Source organism: Centroberyx affinis, unplaced genomic scaffold (genome assembly GCF_046629955.1).
Source record: "Centroberyx affinis isolate AG114_WGS23_722 - 3 ecotype Tasmania unplaced genomic scaffold, CSIRO-AGI_Caff_v1 ptg003878l_1, whole genome shotgun sequence".
Taxonomy (NCBI): Eukaryota; Metazoa; Chordata; class Actinopteri; order Beryciformes; family Berycidae; genus Centroberyx; species Centroberyx affinis.
In genome coordinates, this window is record NW_027281719.1 from 207,369 (window position 1) to 218,743 (window position 11,375).

General features: G+C 42.6%; 1 protein-coding gene across 1 annotated transcript; it reads left to right on the forward strand.

Moving 5' to 3' along the window:
* The first annotated feature begins 8,103 nt into the window (after window positions 1–8,103).
* Window positions 8,104–9,375, forward strand: LOC139662715 (tripartite motif-containing protein 16-like protein). Its single transcript, XM_071541440.1, has one exon. The coding sequence runs from the start codon at window positions 8,104–8,106 to the stop codon at window positions 9,358–9,360; it is 1,257 nt and encodes a 418-aa protein (XP_071397541.1). The 3' UTR covers window positions 9,361–9,375.
* Window positions 9,376–11,375: the final 2,000 nt, after the last annotated feature.

The window sequence follows — 11,375 nt, forward strand, 5'->3', positions numbered from 1 at the left end:
CTGGTGTTGAAGGTCGAGCGCTCTTCAACTCCTATAGAAATGTGTGCAACCAAAAGTGAATCTTTGCATACACACAAATCATTGAATCTTAACCCAGTTAAGGCAATACCTCAACCATTGAAATTGGCATGTACACGCCTTTAACATCATACTATCATAACCCAGTTAACACAGATAGATTTCTTTTTGAAATCTTCATTTTTAGCATTTCTGCTTTATTATCAGACAGTCACAGTAAAGAGAGACAGGATCTGGAGGGAGAGAGAGATGATGCCATGCAGCAAAGGGAGCGGGCCAGATTCAAACCCATGCTGAACACCTACAACACAACTAGATTTCTGCTCAATCTTTCCGTTTATCGGGGCATGTAAACGCCTTAGTCAGATTTATTTGAGCTTTTTCAACCTGCGCAGGTCAAAGGTCAGCAGACACAGTAACCCAGATGTTGTATTTACAAACCAGAGAACATGATGCAGTGGAGCGGAGAACGGCAGACCCATTATTTCAAAGAATCCATGTTAAAAAAGAGTTATTACTTTGAACCATGTGAACGTTGCAATTAAAACATTGCCTTAAACTGATTTCTCCCAGTAATCAGAGTATTGGTGCGCACCAGAGGTGTGACCAAGTCAACTTCGCTCCAGTCCCAAGTCAGTCTCAAGTCAAGTCCCGAGTCTACATGTAGATTACCAAGTCAAGTCCAAGTCAAGTCCCAAGTCTACATGTAGATTACCAAATCAAGTCCAAGTCAAGTCCATGTCATTAATGTCAAGTCTCAAGTCTAAATGTAGAACAGCAAGTCAAGTCAGAACAAATCAAGAGTCCAGTATCAAATTAATATCTTAAAGAAAACTAAATATCTAGGACTTTTCAATGCAATGTGGTTTTAATAGGATAAAAACTGGATCACCATGAAAACCAGAATATAATCTCCTCACCAGGATCAGATGCAGCTGGACCAGTTTGTAGCGTTCAGATTTTTACTTCCCATTCATTTGAATGGAAACTGACATTGAACACGTTGGTGAACAGATTCAACAACAGATCCTGCTTTTATTGTGGTTTTCATGGCGGTCCAGTGCTGAATAACCTCCATGTTAAAACTGAGTGGAATATTGATTTAACAAGGAACGACCATGATAGTTATCTTTATCACTCTAGATGTGAATGGCTCATTTTGGATGTTTTTATAGTTGTTGTAGTGGGAACACAGACGTTCTATTGAGATCTTTTTATAGTTATAGTTCTCTTTATAGTTATCCTTCTATGTGAATGGGCCTTTATAGTTATAGTTTTGGAGGTTTTTATAGTTATTGCTGTAGTGGGAACACAGACGTTCTATTTAGAGTCTGACTGGACGTTGTTACTGGGAGGTGGAGAGGAGTGGGGAGGGAGTTTCAATAGCAGTCGCATATAAAGATTGCGATCTTGTTCTAGATGTGAATCGGCCTTAAGAGAGATGGACATGTGAGCTGAGGGACACACTAGAAAACTTTCAAAGTCCTAATCAATTTAAAAAAAACAAACATTGTATCACACGCATAACAACAGATTTCAATGATTTTTTTGGTCTCAGTTGTGAATAATCTCACACTAGATGATGAAGAACGGATGGGATCTCACACATTTAACCACATAACTAGACTGTAACAGATTATCAGTCAAAACCTCTAATCTCACAGGAAGTCGCACCATCCATGTGAGTCATTGACACATCTTAAAAGACTCACATTCAATAGATGTGAAATATTTTGGTCTTCTTGTGTCTGTCTCTGTTTATTTTTACAGGTTGAAAGCAAAATCCCACAAATCTTATCAAGACGGCCCAGGAAATGACTTTTTACAGCAAAACCTTCTTAAACAGTATGTTTATTTATCATCTTCACCACACACACACACACACACACACACACACACACACACACACAATAAACATGAAATATACGGCACAGTGGACTATAAAATGTTGTCACATAGTAACAAGACTTTAATTTAGCTCGTTGCCTTTGAAGCTGGACGTTGAGGTTGTGCATGGAAATAAATGAAACACAAACACTGGTGTCATACTACTGTTTTTTGTTGGAATATGAGGCAGAGAAGAAGAACGACAGCACTCAACTGACTGATGAAATGCACATATCAGTGTGATAAAGAAAGAAAGAAAGAAAGAGAAAGAAAGAAAGAAAGAAAGAAAGAAAATAGGCACCTCTGTCTGAAACCTCCAAAACCGTTGGAGAGAGAGAGAGAGAGAGAGAGAGAGAGAGAGAGAGAGAGAGAGAGAGAGAGAGAGAGAGTTAAAACACAATCAAACCATCAAACATCTCATAGACCCAGGACCCAGCCAACAGTTGTTGTTTTTTTCTCTTTCCAGCGACAACTGAGATAAATATTCATCTCTGTCTGATGTGCTTGTCAAGTCTGAAAAGTATATTTTATATTCTTGGAGTCCCCAGGGAACCTTGTATCTCCGATTTTCACATTTGTCATTTTGGGTGTAATCCTCCCCTTGCAGAGAAAGATTTGTCACCCGGGGGATGCCAACCATTGGCACATGTGCTGTGTAACCTGCAAAATGTTTTTTTTTGCCAAATTCCAAATGTGCAAAAATCAACTTGTGTTTGTGTTTCCAACACAGTCTCAAAAAAGTTTTGGGAATAAGCATGAACTCTGAAATGCAGATTTTGTGTTGTGGGCTCAGATGAAGTAAAGATTCCATTCCTCCATCATGAACAGATTATGTGACAGCAGCACTAACTGGACCAGCTATTTTCACCTGTTTGTCACATGACAAGGTCGGCTAATGGGCCGTCGAGTTTAGGCAAGTAACACAGCTTTGGTTAAGGTTAGGGTTAAGGTGGTGCAGCAGTGTAAAAATGTGCAGAGTCTCTGCAGTAAAGTGAGCAGCTTCATCTGCATCTGCTAATGCATCTCCATATCTGTGTATCATGTGTCTGCTTGGCTGGCAGACACTAATGGATTGCAGTGACTGTTGTAAAAACATCCAGGCAGGGATGTAGTGGAGGGGAAACACAGACAGTCTCAGTTTACCCACCTTTTTATTTGTTTTAACTGACACAAATCAATATGAATTCATCCATAAAGTCAAACTCATATGTTATATGAAGATGAGGTCTTTTAATGGGAAAAAGGCATGAATTAATGTTAGTCAGGGTTCAGGAGGGATACAGCTTGAGAAATGAAGTGAGGCCACCTAGTGGACAGAAAGGAAAAGGCATTGAGGCTTGAGCATGAACTTAGTGCTGGTGTGAGCCTGCAGCTAAAATATGATGATACTGCCCCCTTGTGGCTTTCCTACAACATTACTATCTGTCTTTAACATGACAACATGGAAAATGTCTCTTCCAACTCACTTTTGTAACTGACTTTATTTTCTTTATCAGATTTGTTTTGATTAAAACCGTTGGGCTACATCTCTTTTCAGGAACTCATTCTAATTCATTGGCCCTTGTGTTTCTTATGTGATGAAGCCATAGCACTGTGTGTTGTTGCAATGGAGTTTCTTAAAGTGACAGTAACAATTACTGCAATACCTAGCCTATATGAACAATACATTGTGTTTCAAAGATTAAATTATTGTAAACATTCATAAACAAAGTAAAAGATAAGGAGAGATTAGAGATAATGATGCCAACCACCTCATTTTAAACGTTAAGAAAACTGAAGAGATGGTGTTTGACCCTAGAGCAGTGGGGGACCAAAGGCCATGTGATTATCCACCATACTCCTATTAATCAGGTGAGCTCCTACAAGCATCTTGGTGCCCACATTGATAATGTTTACTTAGCAAGCCCATGTTGACAGCTTATGCTCTAAACTACAGCAGAGGTTACACTTTTTAAGAAGGCTCAGGTTGTACGGGGTTAACCAGAAAGTTATGTCCCTGTTCTACCAAGCTGTCCTGGAGAGCCTGATTAGGTATGGGATACAGGTGTGGTATGGTAACCTCTCTGTTCACCTAAAATCTAAGCTCACCCGCCTGGTAATAATAATAGTAATAATAATAGACTTTATTTATATAGCACCTTTCAAAACAGAGTTACAAAGTGCTTCACAGATAACCCCTGCAGCATTTTGTACAAGTGGCTGTATAAGTGGCTATGTGATAATGGAAAGAACAATTGGAAAGATATGTGGTAATACCTCTTTGAAGAGTCTCCATGGGATTGCATCTAGATGAAGAGCAGTTAAGCTGACAGACAGTCTCCAGCAGCGTCTGGAGAGAGATCAATTCAAAAGAGGGGAATGAGACTGTAGGTGGGTGGGTAATAGTAAAGTTACAAAACTGTGGTATGATCTGACTCCTGATTTTTTCAATTTTAGCTGTAAAGAATGTTGAAAAGTTCTCACATGCTTCTGATGAATGATCAGGAAATGAGTCAACATGTTCAATAGTTCTGAACAATATTCTAGGATTATGGTGGCTTTCAGCAATAATATTGGAAAAATATTTTTTTCTTGCAGTTTTGACGGCAGAGTTGTAATTGGACTTTCGATTTTTTAACTGAGCAAGGTCCACCTCGAGTCTGCTGTGCTTCCACTTATGCTCCATTGCCCTGCATTCCCTCTTTATTTTGCGAGTATAGTCATTCAACCAGGGAGTACCAATTGGACCAGTTTTCCTTTTGTTTTTAAAGGGAGCAATTTTATTAAGAATGTCCACACAGAGTGAATTAAACTGATCTACTAAATTCTCAGGGGAAGTATCTGCCGTGAAGTTATTGCATGATTGGTCAAATTCCCTAATAAACATGGCTGAAGTTGAGGAGTTTATTACACGTCTCTTTAAGCAAGTGACTGGGGCATAAGAGAGACTGCAGACAGAGAGGTTGAAGGTAATGGCGAGGTGATCAGAGACAAAAAGCTCTTTAGTTGATAGACTGTCCAGGGTAAGTCCATAAGATATAAGAGTATGGCCCCGATTGTGAGTAGGGCCAGTAACAGATTGGGTTACGCCAAATGAGTCACATAAATTTTCGAAGGCCGACCTGAGTCAAAGGCCAACAGGTCATTTGCACAACAAACGTGAACATTAAAATCACCCATAATAACAATTTTCTCATATCTGGACATCATAAATGATAAGAGCTCTGAAAAGTCAGAGATGAAGTTAAGTTTATGCTGAGGGGGGCGGTAGAGTACTGCACAGACAACTGGTTGTTGTATGTTGTTAATGCAGAAAAGTAGATGTTCAAATGAGGTAAATTCGCCAAAGGAGATGGGAGAGCATTTAAACTCATTGCCATGTATTACAGCCACACCACCTCCTTGGCCCAAAGGCCTAGGTTTAGATAAGTGGGAGTAGTTAGGGGGGGATGCTTCAATCAAGGAGGTGGCATCATTACATTTTAACCATGTCTCTGTTAGCATGAGAAAATTAAGATTATAGGAGGAAATAAAATCATGACAAATAAAAGACTTGTTAGTCAGAGAACATTGAAGAGACCACACTTAACAGATACAATCTGATCTGATGACCCACAAACCATAGTGGGTACAGGACGAACTGAGCGTAGAGCGTTAAAATCTACCTGCCACTTATTTGCATATTTATCAATAGACCATACATGTCTCTGAGAAATGCGGACAGGGATGGCTCTGATCATTCCACAAGGGGGAGGTAGTGACAGGGGTAGCAGTAACTGTATGGAGACTACCATACAGGTAGGGGGAGCTAGAGGGGGCTACTGAATGAGTACTGTATGAGCCCAGGACGGTACAGTCAGATGGACTCACTGCAGGTCATGAGGTAAAGGCCTTGCAGGAGTGCAACGTCAGTTCAATGTTGGTTGATCAAAGGCGCCAGCCTTCCTGGGAAGGATGGAGGCCGTCTGGTTTGAAAAGCTGAGGCCTATTTAAAAAGGCAGCAAAATTGTCAACAAAGGAGAAATCTCTGTTCATACAGTAACCCTTTAGCCAGATGTGGAGTTGGCGTAGGCGACTGAACTTCACGTCACCAAAATGCGGGGAAGCTTCCCGGTGTCCAGTAGATTGTCCACGAGGCGCACAAACTCCTGTTTGTGAAGCTCCGACTGTCGGTTTTTGATGTCGTTATCACCAACGTGAACAACGACTGCAGAGGCAGAGTTATGTTTTTCAATCAGCTGCAGAGCGGTGGGTGTAACGTCCTTTACGCAGACACCTGGATAACAGAAAGTCCGGCCACCGCGCACCGCCACGTGCCGGACCATAGAGGTACCGACAACAAGCACCGAGGGTGGGCGCCACGCCTGGGTGTGCACGCCGGACCATCTGCCGGTGTGGCGGTGGTGGGATGGAGCCTGATGTAGAGACCTCTGTTGCTAGACATCGGCTGTCCCTGGAATTGCAGGTGATCGAGAGGGACCAGGCTGGGGATCTTGGCGCTTGGTCCGCTGACAGCCGAGGCCGGTTTGAGGCAGAGGGGACGGTGGAAGGTGGGAGCATCCCTCCAGAGGAGGAAACTCCTGCAGACTCAGGATGTTAAACTTGTTGGCGAGCGGGATGTCCAGAAGTGGAGGAAGTGGAGACGAGCGCGTTGCACTATGTTTACCTTTGCGGGCTACAGACCAGTGCTCCGGTTTACATGGAGTCGAGTTCACCGGGGCAGTTCACTCTACCCCCACCGAGAGACCGTGCCTCCGCTGGGATATGACAGAGGGTAGAGCTGGCCATTGCTTTGGGCTTTGCTCCCAGGAGACACCACGGCTCCTCAGGTTGGGCTGAAACAGCCCCAGGCTCTGGCGCTCCTGTGGTGATTGAGCCGGTCCACGGAAGAGTGGTATCGTTGTCCGTGGTCACGTTCCGCTTGCTGCAGCCAGACAAGCCCAGGACTGCGAGGTGTTTTGCTTGGGCCGTGGCGACTGTGGAAAACTCCAGGATGTGCTTGTCTTCCTCCCTGAGCTCGGCTTCCAAACAACGACGCTTTTCCTCAACTTTGAGACAGTAAGGTGGCAAGATCCACACTCAGCCATCACACTTGCAGTAAGTGTACCACTTAGACTCAGTCACTCAAGTGTACAATACACGACCGAGATGAGTTACACTACACCACTGCCAGGAGCCAAATTTTCCGCAGAGGTCTTCTCTGCTCCAGAACGAACGAACCCCGTACAGACTGCCATGAAGATAATAGGGAAGAAAGAACAGCAGTCCCTTGTGTTAATATATGAACAGTCTGTGCTCAGAGGTGCTTATAGAATACTGGCTGACCCATCTCATGTCCTCCAGTCTGAGTAGGAGCTTCTGCCCTCTGGCAGACGATACAGAGTGCCCAAAGATAGACTCAATCGTTTTAAATTTAATTCATTTGTCCCGTCCTCAGTTAACATCTTAAATAGTAGGGAGGTAGTACGAGGCAATCTGGACTGTGTAATATAGCGATGTTCATGATAGGCTTCATCTTTAGCTACAACTGTGCAATTCTACATTGGCGAGCAACTGGAATGTGAGGGTGTGTGCAATATGTAGTGCAATATGTTAGAGTTTTTTTTTCTTAAAGTTTTATGGCATTTTAGAGGTGCAATAACATTTTTACTAACGCTCTTACTTTAACAACGAAGGGTTGACTGTGTCATGTGTCTATGTAGTGTGTATCTGTCAATTGTCTCTCTGTTAAACTGCAATGACTCCTGAGTCCAAGACAAATGTCCAAACGGGGACAATAAAGTATATCATATCCTATAAGTCAGCATTTATCTTCTTTATCTCTCCACACTCAGCAAACACCCACGCATGAGAGAGAGAGCTAAAGGTGTGTTTTTTTTAATTATCCCATTGAGATCACTGACCCCAAGATTAACCATTCCATTTTTATTTGTCATAATCTGCAAAACTTGATCACCCCTCCCTCTTCTTCCTGGACTCAAATACAGCCAGTTCCATTCTGTCCACATATTTCCTGTTCCCTCCCCTTTCACAGATCTGCCAGTTTAAAGATGGATGTAAAGAGCATGTTGTGAAGTGCAAGAGCTGACAAGCCCATTCACTGCAGATCAGCACATGAACATGAAGAAAAGGAACAGAGGTTTGGTTTGGATCAGAGCCCAACTTCTTTCTGTTGAGAGAAGTGAAACTATCTGACATTCACTGTCACTGAGAAGTGAAATGGCGCAGCGAGGAATTCAGCTGGATGAGGAAAAACTCTGCTGTTCCATCTGTCTGGATCTACTGAAGGATCCGGTGACTATTCCCTGTGGGCACAGCTACTGCATGAGCTGTATTAAAAGCTGCTGGGATGAAGAGGATGAGAAGAAAATCCACAGCTGCCCCCAGTTCAGACAGACCTTCACACCAAGGCCTGTCCTGGTGAAAATCACCATGTTAGCAGAGTTGGTGGAGGAACTGAGGAAGACAGGACTTCAAGCTGCTCCTCCTGATCGCTGCTATGCCGGACCTGGAGATGTGGCCTGTGATGTCTGCACTGGGAGAAAGCTGGTCCGGTTCATCGAGAAGAGAAGCTCCGATGTGAAGGAGCGGATCAGATCCCGGCAGAAAGAGGAAGCGAGTCGGGCCGAAGAACTTCAGGAGAAGCTGAAGCGGGAGATCGCTGAGCTGAGGAGGAAAGACGCTGAGCTGGAGCAGCTCTCACACACAGAGGATCACATCCATTTTCTACACAGTTACCCCTCGCTGTCACGTCTCAGTGAATCTACAGACTCACCCGGCACCGATATCCGTCCTCTGCGCTACTTTGAGGATGTGACTGCAGCTGTGTCAGAGGCCAGAGATAAACTACAGGGCATTCTTACAGAGGAATGGCCTAAGATCTCATTGACACTGACTGAAGTGGATGTTTTACTGCCACAACCAGAGCCCAAGACCAGAGCTGAATTCTTACAATATTCACATCAAATCACACTGGATCCAAACACAGCATACACACTGCTGTCATTATCTGATGGGAACAGAAAAGCAACATGTATGAGTAAAGAACAGTTATATTCTAGACACCCAGACAGATTCATTAACAGCTGGCAGGTCCTGAGTAGAGAGAGTCTGACTGGACGTTGTTACTGGGAGGTGGAGTGGAGTGGGGAAGGTTCAATAGCAGTCGCATATAAAGATATTAGCAGAACAGGGAATGAATGTGGATTGGGATACAATGACAAGTCTTGGGCATTACATAATTACAACAATAGTTATCATTTCAGACATAACAATATCATGAATTCCATCCCATGCCCTCTGTCCTCCAGAGTAGGAGTGTACCTGGATCACAGAGCAGGTATTCTGTCCTTCTACAGCGTCTCTGAAACCATGACTCTCCTCCACAGAGTCCAGACCACATTCACTCAGCCTCTCCATCCTGGATTGGGGATTTATTGTATTGGAGCCACTGCTGAGTTGTGTAAGCTCAAGTAGACAGGAGTGATTAAAGCAGCAATGTGTGAGATTCTGTTTTTCAAGTTTTATCTTTTTAAATTTTGTCTCCATCTTTGTTGCTCAGTGCTCATTACTGTGGTGTTTCTGCACTGCACTTCCCAGAGATCACCTGTCAATCAAACAGTGTGGGCGGGACTGTGACGTCTTTTTCCTTGGATTTTCTGTTGATGCAGTTTGACTTTCTGTAGGTGGCGCTCTTTTCTTTGTCTTTCCTTTTCTTTGTGTTATATCAGTCAGTGATAGAGAGTATCCAAACTGACATTTATTCATATGAAAACAGAAACTGTTGTGTGGTCTATATAGTTCTTATGTTTGTTGCATATTTGTATTGTTGCTGTAATATTTTCTGCTATTTCTGTTCCACTGCATGGGCCTTAATGGAGCAGCACTAGAAGTCTCCCCTTTATTATAGCTGAATAGTTGTTAATATGTTATGTCATTATTATTATAATCAATAGGGAGAGCATTCATTGTTTTCCTCCACAGTGATGACATACTGGTTTAACAGATTGATTGTGTGGATGAAGTTAATATGTAGATGGAAAGATTGAACCAGAGTCCTTTACCAGGCTTTAGTGATTGGATGTGTGAACAAAGTGAATGTTTGCAAAAATGAATAAAGTTTTTTTCCAAGAATGAATGAAATATTTCTTGTGTATTCAGTCCAGGAAGTGTATGAAAGCTGCTAGAGAAAATGTGAAACTAATATGACAGTATAACTGAGGCCATTTTCCCCCTAAAACACAACAAAGTGCAGTCTGAATGTTTAGAGCAGATGTGGAATCAAAAGTGAAATGAAGCAGCAGTGTTTGTATCTTTTCCCTTCTTTCTGATGTATACGGGGGGATTTGTATACATTTCAATTCCCCATCACAGTACTCCTGTTCAAAGGATCAGTCAAGTGTATTGATTATTCAGTAGGAAGTTTGTCCTGCAAACATACAGCACAGTATTTTCTTCCCGTTTCATAATCTCTGGAGGTGAATTATCGTGCTGCGTTTGCTCTGACATTTGCAGTCTGGGCTGTTTTGGAAGAAAATCAAAGCAAACACACTCAGTAAGGTCCAAACAGCAGCAGATGATGCAGTTGAATGAAACACAGAAGCACAGCTGCACAGGACGGACAGAAAGACGGCTCACAGTGTGTTTACAGTGATGCTTTACTGAACTTCACACACATTCAGACACAGCAGAGCCACCAGACAGAGGAAAGCAAACAAACAACAGAAAGAAGAAACAAGGGAACAGAAGTAAATGAAGCGGTGGCGTTTGGTCGCAGAGTGACTTTCACATCCGTTTGCCAGTTGAAAGCGACTCAGAGCTTCACACGGTCTCATCGGTCCATGATGTTTGTTTCCAACAGTGAGACTCAGAGATCCTTCAGACACAACAACACTTCATCAGCCTTTAAACTGCAATAATCAGCTGCTGGTTTACTTTCACACTTTGTTATTGGTGCTGCTAGTTTGATTTGCTTCTTATTGTTGCTGCTATTCATAGTATTCCCATGATGTCACATGCATTTCCTACCAATATGGAGCTTTACAATACACACAGCTCATTGGCTGTGTTTGTCATGTGATTGTAATCACCTGGGGCCTAGACTACGAAGCAAGTTGAACAAAGTCAGGCTATGTTTGCCTTAGCCGGCTTCACTAAACCTAACATTGTTGATCCAGATAACCGGTCTCACGTAGCTGCTTATCAACTGGCTCTGTCAACCCAGGATTTACCTATCAGCTATGAGCGCGTTCACATGAAAGAGGCGGGGTTTGTAACAAATAGCCAATCACATGCAACATGGACAGATCCAGATCAGACAATTCAGATAAGATAAGATGAAACTATTGATCTCCGTGGGGAAATTAGATTGTTGCACAGCAAAAGTAATATGATTCAGCCAGGAAAAGGACATAGAATATAAGCGCAAAACTATAAAAATAAGAAATAGCCTAAAAATAAGTGAAAATAATAAAATAGGCTAACAAACAATA

Coding starts and splice junctions, on each gene's coding strand:
- LOC139662715 (XM_071541440.1), top strand. CDS start 8,104: ATGGCGCAGCGAGGAATTCAGCTGGATGAGGAAAAACTCTGCTGTTCC.